General features: G+C 41.7%; 1 protein-coding gene across 1 annotated transcript in view; it reads right to left on the reverse strand.

Moving 5' to 3' along the window:
• Positions 1–1,061: 1,061 nt before the first annotated feature.
• The window catches only part of BMERB1 (bMERB domain containing 1), a 45,612-nt gene continuing 23,578 nt past the window's right edge, over positions 1,062–23,095 (reverse strand). Inside the window, exons 3-6 of the mRNA XM_014895181.2 lie at positions 9,818–9,891; positions 6,971–7,085; positions 5,856–5,938; positions 1,062–4,470 (exon numbers count right to left, since the gene is read on the reverse strand). Coding sequence (XP_014750667.2) covers positions 4,358–4,470; positions 5,856–5,938; positions 6,971–7,085; positions 9,818–9,891 — 385 coding nt within the window. The 3' untranslated portion in view covers positions 1,062–4,357. The remainder of the gene's footprint in view (positions 4,471–5,855; positions 5,939–6,970; positions 7,086–9,817; positions 9,892–23,095) is intronic.

A 23,095-nucleotide genomic window follows, 5' to 3' on the forward strand; every position in this document is an offset into this window, starting at 1 on the left:
AAAGCCATTTTACATGAAATCTCTGAAATGGCACTTTGATCATGTTATTTGAGCATATTTTGACATGGCTGTCACAGCACTATTACATGTCATGCCATGGCTCAAGTTTCAAGTCAGTCTTTCAGTTACTGAATTCAAAAGTGAAGAATTGCATCCTGCCAGAGGATCTGCCCTGTGTCATAAAGGAGAAAAACAGCAAACTCTTCTGTTGGTGTAGAGGGGATGAGGTAATTGGCTGCAAGAAACTTGATACTAGCTGCAGTTACTTCCTCTGGTTTTGTGATCAAGCCTGTTCAATTCCACTGATATCTGTAACTGATGAGATTTACTTTTTAGGTATCAGTTTAAACATCTCTTGGTGTCTTAGCACAACCCTTTCAGTCTCTCATCAAGTGGTGTTGCAGAAAACTGCCTCTCATTAAGAAACAAAGGCTGTAAAGAAAACCAAGTTAAATGTGAGGGGAGATGTGAGACACCTCCTTTAGTCACTGCTGAGGCTGTCAGGACCCAGGCTCAGCTGCTGAGTGTTCTCAGCATCCCATGTGAAATGCTGCGTGCACATGGAAGGGACAGGAAGTTTTTGGATGTGATCCTGTTTGAAAGCAGCCTGTTTGCCTGGCTGTTTGTAGGATGGATGGGATCGTGTGGAACGAGATGCACTTTGCTAACAATGGTGATATTTATGCTGGGGTGGAGGAGGATTTTTTGCTCATTTCAGTAACACCACGGCCCTTTTGGCTTGGCAATTCTTTGGATTCTCAGATGTGTTGAGACCTTTATATTCTCAGTATAGGGCTGGGCACTGTCTGTAATCTGTGCAGGCTCTGGGCTGTCGTGAGGTTCCAAAGTCATCTAGGCACATAATATTAGGTTTTTTTGGTGGTTTTTTTTTCAGTGAGAAAATCCTGAATTTCAGTAGCATCTCTAACTTACCCCTAAGCATTACTCCTTTTGTGCAGAATAGTAACCCTATTATTTTTGAAAAGTGTAGCAGCACAGGAGCTGCATCCCATTCCACTCCCCAACAAACTTCTCCTGCAGTAACAGGAAGAAACAAAGGCTTAGGATAACACAGCAGCTTAGTTTATTTGGAAATATGTTTAACTTGGAAGAGATTCAGTAGGCCTAGGGGAAGGTACAAGAGAACATTTGCTGGTGTAATTGGTGATTTGTACAAATAGCACTTCAGCACTTCTTCTCGGTAGACCAAGATCCTTTGAACACAGTCCTGTTCACTGGAGTGTGTCAAATCCACCTTACACATTCTTCCACACATTGTTCCTTTTCCAGTGCCTTGCCTTCTTTCTGAAGTGACAAATAGCCAGGATTTCCAGAAGAGATATCGGGTGCTTCAATCAATCAATGTCCCTCCCTGCTGACAGTGACTGATATCTGAAAATCAACTCTGAAATTATGCCAGTTACTCCATATAGTCACCTAAAGATGCTTGTCTGATACTCTGCTGATTTTATATATGGGGATTGTATAGTGTGTTGTGCTCACAGGATCATGGGAAGTTACAGAGCCCCTAGTTTTTCTTGGGGTAGTCAGTGATTTAGTCTTTTTTTTTTTTTAAAAATAAGGGTCAGGATTTTTACACTTAATTCCTTCCTAAGTTTAATTTGTTTAATTGCGGATACTGGCTTTGATATCAGCCATAAGGGCTCTGCTGTGTTCTAGATTGTTCAACACTGGTTCAGTGTTGCCTCAGTTGAGAATCTGACCTTACAGTCTAAAAAATCCAGGACTTTATTGCTAAGCAGCATCACTGACCCACTTCTGAAGGAACCACTCGTGCACTGCAGGCAAGCTGTTTAAACCCACCCAAATAAACACAGAAATGAAGCATTTGCTAATTAAAAATAAAAACTGGCACACAGAAAACCTTCCAGCTGAGCCAAGCTAGAACTTCTGAAAATGAAGTTCACTCTCATTAACACTGCTGGAGTTCAAGTCCCTTTGGGGCCCTGGCTGCCAGTGCTGAACTGTAAGAATATTGCACATTCCTACTTGCATGTTTCATCTTGGTTTTAATCAAAGGAGATGGCTCTGTAGCCTGATCAGTGTTGCTTCCCAGGAAGGTCTGTTTCTTACTAATGAAATTTTTTCATGGAAACCTACATTCTACTCACTCACCTTATTCCCAAGTGCCTGTGGATTCTGTACAGCCTGCAGGGATCACCCCAATCATCAGCACAGCCTGGGTTAAACACTCGTGTGCAGAAGTCACTTCAGGCCTTAAAAACCACGTGCAAAGTCCTTCTGGACCCTTTATTAATGGCACTCACAGCTGATCCTCCGAAGGTTTGAGTTTTGGTGCTTCACTGCAGCTTTTCCCCTGACTTCCATTTGCCTTTATTAATGACACTGAACATCAGCCTCTTGTCTTAAGGTACTGACAATTCCTGATGTCTTAACAGGGTACCAGCAAGAGGCTGTGGAATTTTACAGAAGCCAATGGGTGTTTCTTTCCCTCCAGTGTGTATTCTCTCCCCTGACAGCAGATTTCCCCATAACTGTGTTGATGCACAGGTGCCATGCAGAGTCCAACCCACAGCAGGTACAGATTTTACCAGCTGGTGTATGTCTAACAAGGATGCAATAGCCACACATGAGAGCCGGCCCTTGTTCTCTTACCTGCATCTTTGGTCAAAGATTAATTAAAGTGCTTCATGTCTTAGTGGAAATCTTTTGTGTTTTTTCCTCTTTGATCCTTAAAACTTAAGGTACTTAGTGACATTGGTTCTTTGTCTCAAGTGAGTCTGCAATACTGAAATAATTTTGGAAATGCAAGTGTTTTTCATCAAGTCAGTCAGTGCCAGGGATTAGGTTTTATTTGTATAAGAATAGTCTGAGTTACTTTAGATGGTGTCTATTGCCTTCAACTTTAATAAGATACTTTTTCTCTCTAAAAAAATAACTGTTTATCCTTTTGGGGTAACTGCTGTTAATTTTTTTCTCGTGTCCTATACTGGGGTTCCTTGGTATATAAGCACACACTTCACTTAGCTGGCTTCACAAAATGGAAGTTCCTTTTGTAAAACGTTATTTTAGGAACTTTTTGCTATCTTTTGTTATTTCTAAGCCTGAGATTGTCACACTAGATCCATGTACATTTATTTTACTATTTACACCTATCACAGTACATTTATATGGAACGCCATCACACAGACAAACCAGCTACTGACAGCTAATATAAAGATATTAGATTCCACAAGGCTTAATCTGCATAGAGACCAGAAACACACTTAATGGTGAAACACAGACAAATAATTCTGTATTTCCCTTAATTTTAAACCCATTTTATATAGAATGTGATCTTCCTGCCACAAATACCTACTTCTGTATTTGTATATTTGTCTTGTGGCCAATTTGTCTTGGGTGTCTTGTGTCTTCCTATGCTTTTTTAATGGATAGTTTATATTTCTTGTGGTCACAAAATGTACAATTAATACTTGTTTAAAGCATGGTTTCAATATTAGTTAATTTTTGTCTTCTGTTCTTCTCCCAGCAATCTCTCAGTGATGTGTAATCTCCTCCTGCATGTAGCTTGTAAAAATGGACAAAACCCTGGGTGAATATTTCTCTTACTTCATGGAAGGTGGAGACCTAATACAGAAGTGACACAACCTTGGACTGTATCATCAATTTGCAGATTACTGTAGCTGTGCTTTACTAAAACTTTGCCAGGGATTTATTTCCCCTGGTGCAAGCAATATTAATTTGACTTGAGTAATTCAGATATCAAATGGGATATAAAAATCTGTAGCTACTTGCAGCATCCTGATCACTGATCTCATTCTTTAGGAAGAATTTGAAATGAAACTCCACAGCAGAGCAGTTGAACATCACAAAAGTTTGGTATTTTGTATGCAACATCAGTTATCCTACAGTTGCTTCCTCTATCAGTTGTGCTATATATAGCATTGCTACTTGTGGCCTTTGTTCTCAAAAGTAGCCAAAACAGGATAAATTGGTGGTTTTGAGTGCAGTTTGCCACGGGGGGGGGAAGTGTAAAACATATTCTAAAGTTATAGCCTATTAAAATTGCTCTTTTACACCGTATTGGATAAAATATAGCCCCTTTTCATTCACCTGTATCACGGGGGTGTTTTTTGTTGACTCTACTGCTGATCTCTTCTGGTCCCTGGACAGCCACTATATAGATTTCTTTTGTTTTTAGGCATGCGTGTAGAGTGATCCATGCAACAGTGAAGAACCTGCCATTGTCCAGCCCGTAGGTTCCCCTTGTGCCAGCTGCTCTTGCTCCCTCAGCACGATGCTGTTGGTTCCCCTCACCATCCCGTTCCATCAATGGAAACACTGACAAGACAAGCAGGGTAGGAAGCCCAGGGCTCTACATGATGTTGCACTGTGTGGCCCCACAACAATCTTTAATAATTGTCAACCCTGCCTTGGCAATGGTGGGCTTGCTTGGAGGAGGTTCTGCCTTCTTTTCTGCTGGGCTGCCTGCAATGTTCAAAACAGGACACCGTTAGAACCAAGAGCTGCTTCACTGTTTCTTCCTACTTCTGCTTTTTTTTTTTTCCCACCCTCTCTCCACACACCCTGAATTTTTCAGCTCTGGTTTGAACAATACACTTCGGCTGTGACCGAGCTGATGCCTGGTTTGAAACTGCTCACAAAGTCTTATCTCTTCAGGGCAGGGTGTTAAGAGGAGCTAAAGAATCCATTCATCTCAAAGGGAGGGTAAACTTGCATCTGGTTCAAGGCAGGTGTCCCTTTTCACAGCCATGGGGTCAGATAATTCGTCCTTTCACTGTTAAACTCCCAACAAAAAAGCAGCTGAAGAACAAAAGTATTGCTAGAATTTATTCTCTCATTGGTTTGGATGCTGTAATTAAGGGAACAAGATAAAGGTAGGTTTTCGTTTTTCAGGGTGAAAAGAATCTTTTTATCTTTAAAACTGCATTTAAAAGCAGCGATAAAGTAAACTAACAAGGGAGATGAGTCATGCTTCCTTGACTAAGGGGGTGTAAATAATTTGTGATGCATCTTAAAATGTCTCTTCTCAGCCTTGTACTTGAACTTCACCGTCATTCCAGCCTCTCTGGGAACTCTTGAGCAAGATCTTGATCTGTGCCAAAAGCAGAATGTTTGATACAAACCTCTTCAGCTGCTGGACCAAAGTCCCTTTCTAAGAAGGGCACTGCTCTCACTTTGTGTCTGAGAGCTCATCTTGAGACAGGGCAAAATCAAATCTGTGAACTTCTGGAGCTCCTGCTGTGGCTGTGACTGTTCTGTTTGGAAGTTGCAGCTAAAAGCTTCCAAGAGGTCATGCAATCCACTCAGTCTCTCAAAAACCAGTGTTTGCCATTCTCTCTACAAGTGATTTGGGTTGGGGTGATTCAAAAGCCTATTTCTGATGGTAATATGTAAGAAATTTGGGTCAGCTGTGGAAGTTTGCAGTCTTGGTCTCTAGTTCCCTTCTTGACTGCAGTAAAACAGGTGAACTTTGTTTCAGGTATTAAAGCCTGGATCTGAAGTTTTTTTCAGTTATTTTTGCAGAAACAGATAGGAAAATTATTAATAAAATCTAACTGCTTAGAAAATCAGGTTGTGGCACTGTGTATACAAATATACTTTGTATATTTTAAACATACAGAGCAATTTTGAAGTGGCCATAGGTGACTGAAATTCAGTTTTAAGCAGTAATTTGGTATTTGCAGTCTTAAGGGACCAGCAGCTGCTGACACCCTGTGCTGTTTCCAGCTGATCTAGCTAGCTTCACCTAGCTTTTGCCACAGGCTGCCCTGTGAAAATGCTCTTCTAATTAGTTGTCTTTGGAATTTTTACTTTTGTTATTATTTTTTTCTTAATGATTAGGAACTCACTGGTAGGAGACTGTGTTGCTTTGTCTATGGGTTTTAACTTGGTGCGAAGGAACTCAGCCATCTCTCTGTCTTCTTCTTTTTCCCTGGTGGAAAGAAGGAAAAATGTTAGAGGAATGAGTTTTCTCTGTAAATGGGGCAGTAAAAGCTAGGGCAGCTAGGATCAAGTCACTAGTAAACAATTAATTCCTTTGCTATTTTTAGAAACATTTCATTTTTTTGCCACGTGTTAAAAAGCAAAATATCTGCCTGGATGAAAACTGCTGCTGAGGCTTTTGTGATTTGCACACAGGGCTGAGGGAGAGCTCAGGCTGCCTTTGGCCAGCTCTCTTTCATCAGCTGCAGGACTCTGGCAGAAGCTTTGCTTTATCCTCTCCCTGCTTGCTTAGAATTCAGATGTGTTGGAGGAGATATTGGCATTTTGGATAAATGGATTGAGTCTTTACTGCTGAAATAGGGGGAAGGAAGAGCATAACTGACACTGCAGAGTGTTGATCTCAAACAAAAGATTGCATTTGGGTGCTGGAAGTGAACTTTTGAGGAAGACTACAACTTTCTTGGCCACTTTGGGCTAAGCTAGAGAGATGAAACCCTCCAGAACCTGCTTATGCCTTAGGTAGGGCTCTACTGCTGAGTGCTTTTAGTCGGTTTGGGGGGTTTTGTTGTTGTTTGGGTTGTTCTGCTATGATAAGATGGGAATAGTAATAATCAACCTGACAACGTGAATAATTAAAAATGGAGGAGTTCAGATGTCTACAAACATGCCCCTTGTAGAATTCCATTTAATATCTGCTTCTTATGCCAAGAGAACACCATGGTAGCAGCATAAATCCTTTTCTTTTAAATGATAAATGCCCAGACTGGTAGGAAAATAAGAGACCAAAGCTCACTGTTATTAATGAGATGGCTGAATCATTAATGGAATAAAGAGACACAGAATTAGAGTAATCTAATTCTAATGTTTTTCTTATGGAATGGGGAGGAGGCTTTTAACTTGGTAAGTTGTTTTGAAGGACCAATTATCCCATTAATGTTGATTTAAATTTTGTCACTTAATCTATTGCATTATGAGGCTTATGGAATGTCACTAAATAAGTTCAGCTGCTCTTGGTTCTCACCGTAATCTCTCCACCTCTGCATCATCCACAAGAAAATCTCTTTTTTGTACCAGTCGATGAATCTTCTGAATCAGTTCATCCTCTCTTTGCTTCTCCATCTTTGTTTTTTCTTTTTCTGTTCAAAAACAGAGAAAAGAGTGTATTACTTTGGACTCTGGGGAGTGTGAGGGGGTGGTGTAGGATGTTGCAGATGTCTGAGAATCAGCTGCTGATTGAAGTTGATGGTTTTGCAGACCTGAGTCACCAAAACCCCTGCAAGCTGGGTCACTGCCTCTGTGCTCTCTGCACTTGCTGCTGTTGACTCTGATCAGCTTAATGGTCTGAAGGCTCTGTGGGGTTTGCTAAGCCTGCTTTTAATACTCAGTTACTCTGCAAGACATTGCTTGGAATTTTTTTAAGAGCTTTGGCAAGAAAATAGTTTGAGATGCTTTGTTAAAATCCAGTGCACAAACTCCATTTGATCTCAGGGGCAAGGAGATCACACCAAAAGGAACTATTTCTCTGTGTTTCGAGACAGCTTTGGCTGTTGAAAATAATACTTCTTTTTCTACTCTGACAAGGCAGGTGAGCTGCAAATCCCCACAAATAGCATCAATTCTAAAACAAGGAAAAATAAATGCAAGTTTATTACTGAATAATTACTATATGTCCTTGTTAATTGGCCAGTCTGGAATGGCTAGGTTGTCTATAAACAACAATTTTTGTGGCATGAAAGATGTGCCTGTCACAAATTAAAAGTCATAAATGTTAGGGATTACAGAGCTGTCGTTTCAGGCTATAAAGCAAATGTATTTAAGACAGAACTCTTCAAACCTAGCAAGTGCAGCAGAGATGAGAAAGCCAGAGGCAAATCCAAGCTCATATATTTCTCTGAGAAGCTGAACATTTTGATCAGCTATGAAGACAGTTCGTATTAAATCAAGATTTTGGGGTTTGGGCAGCAGAACTGTGTTCAGAGAACTGCACAATTCAGTACAGTGAGAGCTGGGGGAAGAAGAGTGAGCTGCCTGCAGCCTGATGCCTCTGAGCTCTTATGTCTGCTGATTTAAGCTATAAGACACTTTAAATAGCTAAATTAATCAGACATTGAAAACAATTGTTTTTAGTACAGATTAAAAACAAGAATGCTCAGAAGTCGCTGCTTTTTCTTGCTTTGTCTCTTATGGCTAAGGAGCAAGGACTCTCCTCACATCTGAAGGTAGAAGCTACTTTCTATTTCCTATGAATCTATCCTTTTCCTAAATTGAGATGTGCTCTCCCATTATATCCTTCAGGAAACTGTCTACTAAAAATATTAATATATATGGCAAAATACTGCATATTCTGTGTACTAAAAGACATTCCAAATCTACTGAATTTGGCTGAACTGTGCCTACTGAAAGAGCAGTTCTTTATACAAATCTGTATTCTTACAGGAAAATTATGGTAGAGATCCTGTGAATTAATCAATTTTTGGAAAGTGTTTTTAGGCACTCAGTCAGTGCCAGCAGCTGCTTTGTCTTTGTTAAGAGTTCTGGTGACCCTGCCTGGGGATGCTCCTGCTGGAACTGCACCTCTTGGATTCTTCAGTTTGCTGAGACTTGCAAAGTGCTAAGGAGAAACTGTTGTCTGTGGGTCTCTGAGGCCTTGAGACTGGAAAAACATTTCTAAAAGATAAAACAAACCCCAAACAGCAGAAACACCCAAAGAATGAAAGCTGGTTAACCCTATCTGTTAGTCAAAAGTCTGGACAGGAAAGCTGGCAGATCAGGAAAGTGAGGCAAAGGGCATCATTCACAGATAGTTTGTGGGATTTGTAATCCTTTCCATTTGAACAAATAATGAACCCACAGTGTTATTACTAGAAATCTAGAATGTGACCTCTAAATATTATTAATCTATTTTTGTTAGGCACAAAATGTGGCAGAGTTCTTACACAGCTAAGAGTGGGTGGTTTCAGAGTTTCAGGCAGACTTCTTTCCTATGTCACAAATCCTTCTCTCTCCTTTCTGAGGACAAAGTTGTCCTTCAAAGTTGCACAATAAAATGTGAGGAGGAAAAATGAGGATTACCAAAGGATAATCAAAACTTGGACTTAAGCAGGAGCAGATTATTTCTGCAGGGTGCTGGAGGCTGTGCAGCATGTGGAATATGTGGTGTAAATGGCCTGCTGCAGTTGCTGAGTGTTTGGCAGGATCTGTCTATTTTTTTTCTTGGACATAGTAGGGCTGTTGTGGATCATCTAAAATGGCAAAGCTGTAGTGAAGTGAAATGCTTCGCTGATGGCAGCTGAGTTTTGAGGCAAGGACTGCAGAACTGCCCACAGCTCTGTCCCTCCTTCAAACAGTGAATTTGCAGAGATTTATGGCAAAACATAAACCAGAGTTTTGGGCCTTGTTTTTTGCAGAAACCTGTTCTTCTTGATCCTAGAAGGTAGATTTAACTACAGATGTGACAATGGATTGGTGTAGCAAGGAAAAAATCGATCACATTCGCAGTGATGGTTATAAATCCTTCTCCTCTCCCTCTTTTATCCTGGTATTTCAGCACTTGTCTTTTCTACCTGACAATCTCTGTGCCACTTGGTTCCCTTGAGATTGCCTACAGAGTGCAAGAAATAAGGAATGTGCTCCTTGCAGGGTTGCTGCCATGGAAGCAGTGAAATACAGCATGAAAAGACATTTAGAGACAGAGAGATTAGAGATGGGCAAAAATGGGAATTAAAAATAAGGACTAGAGGAAAGAGATAGGAAACTCCACCTTGTGGGGAGGAGATTCTGATTGCTGGGGCATGGTGGGTGAAGCATGGGTGGGGATGGTGTCAGGAGCACAGGTATTGTCCTAATGCTGGATGGAGACAGCCATTACCTGGGATTGCTACCAAACTCTGCAGCTCTTGCTTAAGGTTCATAATGTCTTTGCACAGCTGGATGTCATCCATCCTGCAGAAACAGAAAAAGCATGGTCAGACATGCAAACCCCACTCTGTGTTGATGGGATTGGCCAGATGGGAATACATGACCCTGGCCCTTGCCTGGGACCTGTCAGCCTGAAAGGGGATCCTGACACTCTTTACTCACCTAGTTTTACAGAAAGAAAAGGGTATTCAATACTAAATGCCCATTGAGCCCTTGATTACTTGTCTTACTGGCTCTAATTTGTGTGTAGGTTCATACCAGTCACTGTGGATAATTCCAGATGCCTTTTACTTTCTTGATTATCAGAGAACATTCTGGAATGGGCACCTGTATCCATAATGGTCCTGGGAAAAGACAGGTGTGCCATACTGCACTTACTGCAGCAGGAGTTTTCACTGGGGGAAGAGCAAGGGTGAGAATTAGCAAAGAGCCTGGGAAGGGGCAGCAGAAGGTGATGCATTATTTGGCACAGCCAGGGCAAGGTTTATATTTCACTACCAGCTTTCTTTGTTTCTTTCTTACTAATAATTCAGTTCTAACACCAGAGACCTGGAAACTGTCATAATCTAGAATTTATCTATTGTTGAGGTTTTGTGCCTTGGGTGAATGTTCTCCATGGTTGATGTCGAATGCTTCAAATCCTTGATATGTGCAGAAAGTCTATTAATGTTAAGACACAGAAAACAGCTTAAAAAATAAAAAAGCAACATTAGCAGAAACTGCACCTTCAGTTCTCATTGAAGCTGCTGCTTCTGCTGAGAGCAGCCACGCTGAATCATTCCCCTGGAAGGGAGCAGCTTTCAGCAGCAGCTTCCTGGCACAGCTTTTGTTTCAGTGTCTCAGCCACAGTGGCCGCCAAGGCTCAGGTGTTGGCTCCAAAGGCAGCATCTGGGGCTTCCATTTTGAAATCACCCCCTGAAGAGCACAAAACCCAGCCTGTGTGATTAATTGTAGATTCTCAGCTTGGATCTCACCAGCACTCTCCTTGCCCACGGATCTCTGAGTGTTTTTCACGATCCTGAAGTGCCATCAGAGCAGGGGCTGTCACCGTGGGGTTTCAGGAGAGGAGGGCTGAGGGATTTGAGTGTGTGTGTGAGTGAGCCCCCAAAGGACAATGCAGCCAAATCATTGAATTAAGTGAGGAGTGGAAAAAGTAGGTGTTTCTGGCACAAATAAGACTTTAATCACAACCCAAGAGCTTTTATTCTCCCTGCCGCCTCTGCAAGGAACGCAGGTCTCTGCAGGGAGCTGTCCTTCAGCTGCTGTGCTCTTGTTAGTAAAACATGTTGATCCTTCTATTATTTGCTGCTTGGGTTAACTCCATCTTGCCTGTTCTGCTACTTTCAGTGCTATGACAGCTATTCCTGCTGCCTTTTTACCCCTCTCCTCCCAAAATACGACCATGAAATTCCTCTCCCAATGATCCTTATTGCTGACCTCCTTCCCATCTTAGTGTACCCCTGTCACTTCCACTGGGACCTGCTCTTTTACTGCCCACCTGTCTTGTAAGACTTGGTTTTATTGGGAAGATCAGCATGTTTGCCTCAGGATCAGTGCATGGTCCTTTGCTCTGTGTGTTTAGGACACTTGGAGGCAGAGATGTTTTTACTCATGAATATTCTTACTTAGGCTCCCCACGTTATTCATGCTCATCATAAGCAAAGCCTGTTTTACTCTTGAGATCCATCACACTAAACGGTACTGAAATTACTTTTATCAATTAATCTTAAATGCTGTCCTCCCAGGAGGGTGGGTATTCAAAATGTGCTGGGATATGAGCAAGGCTCACAGCTCCTTATCTATTCAGTGCTCATGCACTTTGGGTGTCATGTTCATACATTTGACTAAGATGACCATGCCTAAGGATGACAGTTTCTTGGCAGGAAATGTTCAATATTGAACTGCTGTATTTAAATGATATAGGGCCACACTCTCAACTAGTGAAGAGAACAGTGAGTTTCTACAAAAGAGATCTCTGTGATAGACAGAGAGAGGATTTTTTTTCATGATTCAGAAGATCTGGCTTCATTCTGAGAAGCTCTGAAATACACTAATTAAAATACTTTACTATATCAGTTTGGCTGCCTGCCTTCACTAAGGAACTCCACAAACCTAATGGCACTGCTCTTCTTTGAGGATTTTCAGGAATTTAAAATATCAGCAGCAGTATATTCCAAGTGAGCAAGATCATTCATGTTCAGTAGTCCCTAGAGTGCCTGTGTCCAATTTGTGGCAAAGGTATTGGCTACATGTTACAACTTTCATTGCACTTTCTCTCCATTATTTTGGCTGGTTTTTAATCTGACTCCATGTAATTCTTAGCATCTCTTTTTCCTGAGACCTGAACTTTGTTCCTGCCTTGTAAGACACAGCAGAGTGGCCAAAGCCCTTTAGGTGTGTAACAGCTCTGTGACCACATGAATTCCAAAGATCATAAGTCAGATGACCTCTCCAGAGTCCCAGTTCTGCAGGCTGGTGCATTGTCCTGATGGACAAAAACTGAACCATCTGCACCAATCCCCTTAAGCACATGGAACATCTTTCCTCCCATCTGTGTCAAACAGCCTTTGTGTTTCATCCACCCCACAGTGCTGATTAGGGAAAAAGTGATTAAAAAAAAGGTTAAATGATGAAAGGGAGGGCTGAAGGACATATGGGACCATACCAAAGCTTCATCTATCTGACTTAGTGAAAGCAGGATCTATGGTTGCTCGTAACTATAAAGCACATCCCACATCTGCTAGCAAATAATACTGAATGCAGGGTGGCAGGTGCTGCCCTGGGCAAGGGTTGCCTTGTTGGCCTTGAAGAAAAGGGAAGAAGAGGAACTCCTGGAAAGGAAATCTCTTGGAAGGCCATTCAACCTGTACTGGTACTATGAACCTTCCTTTCTTTTCCCCCTTATGCTCTGGATGTTGGATGTGAGTAGTTACAGCAGTCCCAGAAGAAGTTAATGGTGCTTCTGTAAAAAAAAAAGTCAAATCCCAGTGTATTTCTCATTTGGAAGCTGGATGGTCAGCAGGGTTTGGTATTACTATCAGACCTCCTTAGGAAGTAAAAAGAGCTTTTGGAAATCTTAAGGAGAGCAGAAATCTGCAGAGGAGAAAAAATCCCTTTGGGTCCCCTAAGCTACAGAGGTTCTGTCTCTTCTCTGGAAGAGATGGTACATTCTTTCCAGTCCCTGTAAAAACACTTTTCACACCAGTGAAGCAAACAGCAGTTACAATATGGCAGTTTTTCCTCCAGAGCTGAGCTTTAAATGTCTGCCCAGGAATCCTAAACACTTGAGTTATGTGTATGATAAAACATTTCTCTGGTTAGGAGCCCAAATCCATTCCTGGAGTAATTGCAATAGGATTGAACTAGGGATGAATTCTCAGCGTGCTTTCCATGTATTCCTGACACGCTGCCTGCACTTCTGCTTTTCTCTTTTTGATGGTTTATTGCAGAACCCCCTCTGTATGCTTGGAGATACCACACAAGCACGTATCAGCCTTTTCTCTCCTGGTATTTCAAGCTACATCATCACAACCTACAAGCACACTCTGTTTGCCAGAAATAAACAACAATAAAACCAAAGCTCATAACAAATAAACAGCACAAGCAGAAGATTTTCCAAACAGGCTGCAAAACGACAGGAAAATCAGTGGGTCTGGGAGCCTGCCCTGCCCTGGCACAGTGACTCAGCCCCATTCCAAGTTCCTGTGGTCCAGCTACCCGGGGACAGTGCCCTGAGCTCTGCCCAGTATGGCACAGGGAGGTGACAGCATGAGTCACCTCTGTGAGCACCATCTGCACCGGGGGGAGCAGGGCAGCAAACACAGCACTGCCTCCCTTCAGCTGAGCCCCAGAGCCTCAGAGCTGTGCAGGAAAAGGGAGTAGGACTTAGAAAAGAAACATTCTGTACCAGACACAAAATAATTGTTTTGTTTTGTTTTGTTTTTGCAGAAATTATTCCTCAACAGCTGAGTTTTTCTATCTTATTTTCAGTCAATAGAGAAAACTGAATTCCCCAGTGTAAGACCTAGGTGCCATTTGGAGACATGCATAGGAAAAAAACAAAAATTATGGTGAAAGCTCACAGAAAAAATCACCCCCCTTAATGGTCAGCCAAAAAAAAAAGAAATGGCCAACAAGACTGACAAATACTTCATATTTGAGTGTAAGAACTATTAGTAACACCTACATAAGCATCAAATATCATTTTCATTGATTTCAGGATGAGCAGAGCAGTTCAGTGTGTCTAGAGAGCTTCTGCCTTTGCTGAATGACTTTCAAAGTTAGAAATAGATCTGTGCTCCCTCTAGCATGTCTATAAGAGGAGCTCTGAGATTCCTTTGTTTTCTGTTATTGGATTGAAGTGCTTGAAGTTAAAAAAGGAATGTAGACCAGGTTTGCTGGTTTCCTTCCCTCTCTGCCAGGAGGGTTTGCAGGCACTTAAGATTATTTTTAGCTCTGTTTTAATACATTCCTGCCCCAGGAGTAAAATGCTTGTAATTGTTGGAGTTTCTGAAGATTTTGATAGTGCCAGCCTAGGAGCTGGCCTGAGAACCAGGTGTCACAAGCTGATTATGTAACTGAAGGTCTCCATGTAGGGATAAAAAGATCATTGCTGGTGTCTCCAGTGAGCATGCTGAAACCAGCCAAGAGCAACCAGTAGTGACAGAGAAATTTGGGGGATTGAGGTGATGTGTAGGAATAAAGAGAATTGCTGCAGAGATGGGAATGATGTCGTGAAGATTCCAGGCACTGCCTTTGGGTACTGCAGGTGTTCATGGCTTTGCCAAAGCTGGGGGGAATCTGCAATGGTGAAAGTGATCTTGGGACTACGAGAGCACAATAAATTTATAGAATCACTGAACTGTTAAGGTGGGAAAATGCTTCTGAGATTACAGAGTTCAACTGACACCTCAGCACTGCCATGTTCACCACTACACCACATCCCCAATGCCACCTGCACACTTTTGAACACTTCCAGGGATGGAGACTCCACCACTGCCCTGGGCAGCCTCTTCCAATCCTCATCACCTTTCAGTCCAAAAAAAATTCCTTATATCCAATCTAATCCTTCCCTGTGCAATTTGAGTCCAGTTCCTCTTGCCTTGTTATGTGGGAGAAGAGACCAACCTCCACCTGATGCTCCTCTTCTGTATTTGACTCCTTTTTGTCCCTGTCAGCTCAGCTTAGTTACTTAAATCTTCTAATTACAATCTGTGAGATCACAGGCAACGTTTAATGAATACAGAGCCCGTTGTTTGAGTCATTATGGTGTGTGTTTATCACATTGTTATTTAGCTCAGCACCTGGTGCTGCTGGGGGACACAGAGCTGGCAGTGAAGGTAACAGATTGCTGACCAGCCTGCTTGGCAGGGCATTCACAAATCCCTGCTCCTGGGATTAACTTGCACTATTAAAGTTAAATGTGCCTAACTTTTCTTGTTGAAAGTGCTCTCTGCTGGAGGAACAGTGCATAGGAGCTACTGAACCACAACTTGCACAGAAATGTAATCCAGCTATTGTTTCAGAGAATTGAAGATGGCATTTGAAATTCTCAGTCCCAGAAGGGTCACATTTAAGGTATACTTCACATAAATTCAGAACAGTGTCTGGAGAGGCTGTCTGTTTTTCATTTTCACTGACAGTGCTAAATTCTCCTGAGCTTGGCCATCTCCTCTGCCAGTTACAAAGTTTTACTATGAATCAATGGTAACAAGAGGAGTTTTCCTGAAATTGCCTCACTGTGGAGGGGAATATTTCTCCATGTGGCAAAAATGGACAAAGTTAATTTGTCTAAAAACAGACAATAGAGAAGTCAGATTTAAATTCACAAGTATCAGCCCTTTGCAGCAGCACACAGAAGATTCTATGCAAAAGCACAGGCCTGGTTCATTGAAACTACTCTGGTAGTTCTATTTTTGGATATTAAGCACTGGAAGGATGGAACTCTAGGTCTGGCTGGGCATTGTCTCCAGTGAATAGATGATATATTTCCTTCTTCATTTGCCTTCATGTTTGACCTTTTCTTATTTTTAAAACCACAAAAGCAACTATTTGTCATCACAGCTGAAAAGAATATAAATGTTTCTGGTATAAAATTAAACACTGACAGTACCTTCCAGGGCTTTCCAATTCACTGATTACTCTCCTATTTATATCAGAAGACAAGTGAGAAGTGAAATACCACAGGGCAGGAGGGACACTTTATTCCAGAATATCCTTGCCTGGAGGAAGCTCAGCTGTCCAAAGGACCTGTGAGTGCCTGATGTGCTGGGGGTTCTCAGGGGACAGCCCCTGTACCTTCCACCCATGCAAACCAGAGCACAGGTAGCCAAGAAGTGGGAAGTGACAAACAGTTTGGGGTAAAAGGTTACATCTGGAAATACAGTGCTAAATTTCTGCATTAAAATATGACAATGTCAAAGATCAAAGCTGCTCCCTCTTCTATTAACAGCATTTTGTGACAACCACAACACATATTCAGTGTATGAAATGCTGTTTAAAGAAAATTCTTTATTAAAGAACTATTTTTCTAGCTGTCCAACAGAGACAATAATGAAATTTTTTTCTAAGACAAAAACATCTCAACTACCAAGTTTCTAATTAATTAAATACTTTCCAAATGATATGTTTACCATTATACACCACTAAAAATTTGCTTTTCCTCTCAGAGTATTTTAATGCACCATTTTTACAACCACACATCTGAAAGTATAAAGTGTTTTCCTCCAGGGCTGATGGTTTGCTGTCAAACAGGGCAAAGGAGACAGGTCTGCAGAGAGATCAAACTGAACCAAGGCATTTTCCTTCCTCTTGGAGAGCTGATCTCTGTACTTTTACCTTACAGTGCACAGTCCAGAACTTTGTAATTCTGTCCTGAACTCATATTCTTGAGGCTTCCATGTGAGGAGCTGGACCTTCCTGGAGTTCCCAGCTCCACACTGACATCCCTGGGGCTCCCAGACCCTTGGCATTCCCCTAGAAATGCTCTCCCTAATCTCAGGGACCTCGAGATTTGACTGACAACTTGCATTAGACAGCCAGGCTGTGCCATTCCCCAGCCTGCAGTTTCCTGGTTATTCCTCAAGGACTCTGGTAATTGCAATGAGCTCGGGAGGCAAAGCTCAAGGTGACACAGCCCCAGCTTCTTCACCCCACCCTGCAGAAGAGCCCATCCCACACGGGGCTGCAGCAGAGGGACAGCCCTGGTGTCCCCCCTACGGCTGGGCTGGGTGTTTTTCCTTATCTTATGAAGCTGACAACCTGACATTTATATTTAGTGAATAATATGCATCATCACACAACTGCCTCCTTCTCTACAGCCTCCCCAAGTCCATCCTATGTTCTGAGAGCATGATACAATCAGGAAGAAAAAAAAAATAAGGAAGGAAATCACATTAAGTGATACCGTATTGTTAAGATCCAGAACTGTGGAGGAGAAAAGATTAATTGCCCCTTTCCATGAAAAGATGGATCTTATCAGAAAACACTGACAACAAAAACAGCTCTATTCATTAACAAAAACCTGTTTTTGCTGGTGTTATTTACCTACACTGCAGTAACAGCAAGGTGCAAAACTCAGAGAAAAGTACCAGATGCTGAACACATAAGTAAACAGTCCTAAGGGAATTCCTGCCTAACCTTCGATGACAGACAACAGGTAACATGCAGGACAAAGGACAAAGGAGCAGCAGAAGAATCGAAAGTAGCCAAGAAAGCACAAGTCTTAACACCTGCTTAGCAGCACTGTAAGCAGAGTTACCACAGCTATTCACACCCTGGCAGCCTGTTCTGGCTCCTTCCACCGCCCCTCCCTCTCTGTCCCCACTGATGCTCAGTGTGGGCTCTGCTGCCACACGAGGCATGAAGCCACTCAGAAATCACACTTGATGTCACATTAGTGAGACACTTTTAAGAGCGTTAGAGCGTTTGGTTCAAAAAAACAATTAAAATTTGAAATGAACTTTGTTCATACAAAGAGAGCAATTACTGCTGCCTTCTCTCACCTGAGAATGGAACACTCCATGTACACATTTCTGTATTATTTTGTAACATTATTTTCTCAGTTCAGCCAGTTATAAGACTGCTTGTTTCATATTCCCACTTCGTTCCTACTAGGTTTACTGCACTCATTTTAAATTAAAACATGGGATTTCTAAATTGGTCTATTTAAGGTTGTCATCACCAAGGGAATTAACCTCTCACTTCAGCAGTTCTTGTGTACTTTGGTGTTGCTTCCCTTGGCAGTGGTTGCATTAAGGCAGGCAATCAGCAGAGATACCTTTCTGTATTTAAAATACCAGTGTGCTGGGCATACTGCAAATGACACAAAGGTGAGACTCCTATCTGACCTCTGTGCATGTCCTGTTGTTCTCAGAAGGAATATAGACTATACATTTTCCCCATGAATTTGCCCTAAGTTTGAGATTCTACCATTAAACCAAATACCCTCCAGAATGATCATTACTCACTATCCCACCTCTAACTACTCCCAGCAGTGGATACATCAATATCACAACAGGACAACAGAGATTTATGGGGTTGTGCAAACTGGGAGAAGGATAAAGGTTAAAAAGGCAAGTAAAGAAAAAGTAAGCCTGATTTGAAAAGGATTTTGAAGGAAAAAAAGCCCAGACTAGGGATAAATGATGTACTCTGGACAGCTAATGAAGCTGTGGCACTGCAAAGTCAAGTTGCAGCAAACCTTTCTACATAAAAGCTCTGGGATTTCAAGGAAGCAAACATAATAGTGTAAAGTGGTCTAAAACCCTGAATAGAACTATGGAGAATTTGGATGATGTAGGTGTTATGAGCACCCTGGAGAAGAGGGAGTGTGTTACTAATGCTGAGAGTGTACAAAGACAATGACCAGTTTTAGTTCTGAGTCAGTGTGGAGGTGAATTTGGCCTCTTCACAGTATTAATTTAGTGATGCAATAACCACACAGACATTAAACAAATACACCATTGTATTTATAGCTCTTTAACAGATAAAACAAAAGTTTAATGAGTAAAATGTTTTCAGTAATTGCCTAGAGCAACCTAATAGGGCTTTATGTTTAATATCTTCTATTCCCTACGGATTTAAAAACTGGCATTCAGTATCACCTGCATGGCAGAAATAACCATCCCAAGACAGCCATCACAGGTGGAAACAACTTTCACAGATTTAGTTCAAGGTCATCCAATAAAGCTTCAAGCTTTGCTTTCCATCTGGAAAGCCAGCAGTATCAGGCACTGGCAGATTTCCCACAGACTGTGTTTCACTATGACAGTGGATGCTGTTTTATAAGAATTCCATGCCTTTGCACAGGAACAGGCAGTAACTGATGTGAGATGATCTCACCTTTACTAATAATATTTACTGGGTCCCAACATGCTAATGCATTTTAAAATGCATGGATTTTGCTCTACAAATGATTTGTGTGTTCAGTTTTGATCTGCTCTGTATCACACGGAGGTCTGAGGGTTTGCTGCCTCTCCCTGTCAGTTAAACTGAGCTAACACATGCATCATCCATTTTTACAACCATGTCTTTCAGCACAGTAGATTTCCATGCCCCCAGCAATCCCAAACTGCCTCTGAAGCCAAACACATCCACAGCAGCAACACATTAAATGTGTGACAAAGAGGATGCTGCCCAAGCAGCTCCCTCAGCTTTTGGGTTATCTCACCAGGAAAGGAAAAAAAAAGGAAGTGGGACAGAAGAATTAGAAAGGAAGAGAGAGTGTGCATGTTCTGAAGTGGTGTGTTTGCTTTCCTCAAGAGCACAGACAGATTGAACATTTACAGTTTGACCCAAAACTCTTTTTATACAGAACATTTTGAGAAAGGAGCTGAGAGAAGCCTGAGAAGCGAAGGAGGGGGAATGCTGGCAGGCTATAAATGGATGCTCCTCTGTACATATTGTCTCCTTCATATCAATATATGCTCAGGTCTCAGCTATTCTAAAAACAAACCAAGGAGAGCTGGAGATAGCATATGATGGCTTCAAGCTATATTTTCATTTCCTGGGCTGGCTGGAGATGGTCACAACAGCTCCTGGCATAATTTTATGAAATTTCATAGTATCAATATCATTGAAGGAGAGATGCCACAAACAGCCACAATTTCTACATGACCTGGACATATCCTGAGGAGGCCCATCCTGGGCACTAAGCAAGGCAGGGTCTTGAGACAAAAATAGGATTTGATAATGTAATTACAGACCAAATCACAGTGCATCTGCTCTGCTGCCACTGAGGTTGCCTGAGCTAAAATACAATTGTGCAATATAAATTGTGGCATTACCTAATTGAGGAAGGCTTTATTTTATAATTTGAAAACTGTCTCCTTATAAACTCCAGGTAATTCTTCACAGCAAGCAGGCATTCAACAAGAAGTGATGTGGATTTCCTGGGTATGAAGAGTACAGCTGATTTCAGCTGCAATCCTCCTTTTTTTTTTAAAGGAGGAAACAAAAATAAGGAGCAAAGCAAAGGACACATTTACAAAGGTTAATACCTGACTTGCAATTGGCACAATGGTTTGGGAAACATCATGACCTGTTAGTACATTCCTTCAGCTCATTCTGCTTTCTTTGTTTCTTTGTATAGACAAAAAGAAAAACAAGAATTACCAGGAAAATGGCTTCTTATAAAGTACACATTTCAAGATGAAATATTTCACTGTAGTATATAGGAAATAGATAAAAGAGTTCATCTGCTTTCCTTGCTTTTCAAATAAAAACATTTCAGGGGACAGGCTAAGAATGAGCTGTCACACATCTAATTTTATTGAGTTTCATGCAGCAGGATTTAAAAAAGCCATGTTTTGCAATTAAAATTATTACAAATTTGAAAATCAGAGATGTCAGTAGGAGTTTCTGTACTGTGTATTTTTGCTTCACTTCAGAGTTCCAAAAAGCCACACTGTTTAAATGTATCTTTGTGTGACAACACTGCATCTTTAAGCGCTTTAATTTTTAATTACTGAAATCACATCTTATGTTATGTTTAGTACACCAGTAAGGAATTTATACTTCTCTCTGCAAGGCAGAGGAAAAAAGTTTACAAAGGACAACAAATTAGTACAAAAGAGTGAAAAATTATACGTATTGAAACTGTACAGATATTTATGGTCTTCACTTAAAAATTTTTGCAGTTTCATTTTTAAACAGGGTAAAATTTGTTTCCACTCTTCTCACAGATGGTTTTTTCTCTATTTTAGGGAAGTTTTTTTTTAATACAGTGATAGGCAGACTACAGAAATATCAGTGCTTGTCTGAGAGTGAATCCTTGGTCTGTCACTAAATCCAGAATGTGCTGCTCTTGTGGGCCTGGATAGAGAGGCAGTGACATTGCAACACATTCTTGAAGACACCTTCTGAATTTTAAAATCGTTTTGATGGGTGTTAGTACATGTCCACCAGACAGGGGGTCCCTTGCAGCTCTGACTGTTCTGGGATTCTGTGCCATGCCAAGAACTCCCTCATGCAGAGTTTGTGCTGTTTGAGAGACATGTGCTGCACAAACCACAGCTGAGGAACTGCCAGAAACAGCATTACCCTGTTGCTGATCTCAAATATCAACAGGAACAGTTTCTCCTTGGTGTGAAAAATGCAAACCAGCTCCATTGAACATCTAGACCTTGCTAGGGCTCTTGTTCAGTTGGGTTTGTTGGGGATTTTTTTACTGGCTGATATGCTCACCTCGAGCAGTTCCCTGCCTAAGGTCCTTATCTCATGGCTACCACATTTGCATCTTCTTCAAGGAAAATACTAAATTCAATCTGTAGCCTTAGAGCATATTTCTTCCATGGATTCAACCTGATAGAGGAAGAGTTTGCTGTGGTTTCCATCAGCAGCAGGCCTAGCTTGCAGTGTTTTGTTTTCTTATTTTTGAGTGTGAGTATTTTTAAAGGCAGGGAAGAGCTGTGGCACCTCTGGTGTGTGCAAGCAGAGCTGACAGGCCCTGTGTGCTGTGACAGGAGGGAGCCACGGGCACCCTGAGGCTGGGGACACACTCTGAGCACAGCTACAGAACTCTGCTTTCTTTAAGCACAGCTACAGGGTACTTTACCTGCTTTAGGATCTGGCTACATGTGAATAAAAAGATCAGTCAGACAGACAGACAGCGAGAAGAATGAACCATTACTTTAAAAAATGTAGCTGGAAATGTGAGCTGTGGCTGGATGTGCAAGTGACACAGAATCTTTTCATCGTGTTCGTGCTTTCATAAGAACTATAAAAAAACCCAATTTAACCCAAGAGAATTTCTATTCTGTTGCTAACAGCACGAAAGGCAAAGAAGAGAATACAAACACACCACACAGTTTCTCTAAGACTATGTGTGTGTTTTATCCTTTTGCTATAATTAAAGGAGAAGCTAAAGCAGATGCAGGAACTAAAGAGATGTGGCTCTCATTAAAGCTGGTCTGGACGCTGTGGCCCAGGTGTAGGTGTAGAGCTGCTCATTAGCAGTGTTCAAAGCTGAGCCTGCCTTAAACCTGGCTGAGGAGGCTCAGCTTCATCTGGTTGGTTGTATAGGTCATTCCCAGGGGAATCTAGCCCTGTCAGAAGAAAGCAGTTACTAAAATTCATGACCTACATACAGACTTCTGGTCTTTGGATATTGGCAATTCATGACTTCAGAAATCAAATGAAAAAAAAATATATGGCTACATATAATAGTCTTCCACAATATGTCTATGAATTAGAGTTTATGTAATTTGCTTAGTGGAACAGATACAAAACTTGGACCACTGAAGTAAGCATGACTTTGCTGTTAACCTCAGCAGGTCATTAAAATACATTTGTCATTAAAAGATGTTTGTCACTGAAGACAAATGTAGCCAAGCCCTTCTGTCAGTGCAAACTACCCAGCATGAGAGGCAGTAAAGAACAGGTGCTGCTGTATTACCTGGGGACCACCAGCAACCTGCTTCTCTCTGGCCATTTCATTCAGAGGTGTTAACAAACTGAATTTAACTGCCTCAAGGATTAGTGGGCAGAGTCAGAATATTCTGCCACACAGCAGGGAGCAGCTGGGCTAGAAAGCTGTGTGAATATCCCTGCACCAGTGGTCACCTCAGCCTGCTGCAGCTGAAGGAATGAGAGGGTCTGTGACTGTGGCTCTCTGTGACTCAGAAAAGGCAGAAACTGGGGCCACCTCTGGCAGTGGCTGCTCTGTCACCTGCCTGATGGGCCAAGCCTTGTGCACACTGATGCTTGGGAGAGCTTCCCTGCCTGTGCC

This window comes from Sturnus vulgaris, chromosome 16 (genome assembly GCF_052056855.1).
Source record: "Sturnus vulgaris isolate bStuVul1 chromosome 16, bStuVul1.hap1, whole genome shotgun sequence".
Classification (NCBI taxonomy): domain Eukaryota; kingdom Metazoa; phylum Chordata; class Aves; order Passeriformes; family Sturnidae; genus Sturnus; species Sturnus vulgaris.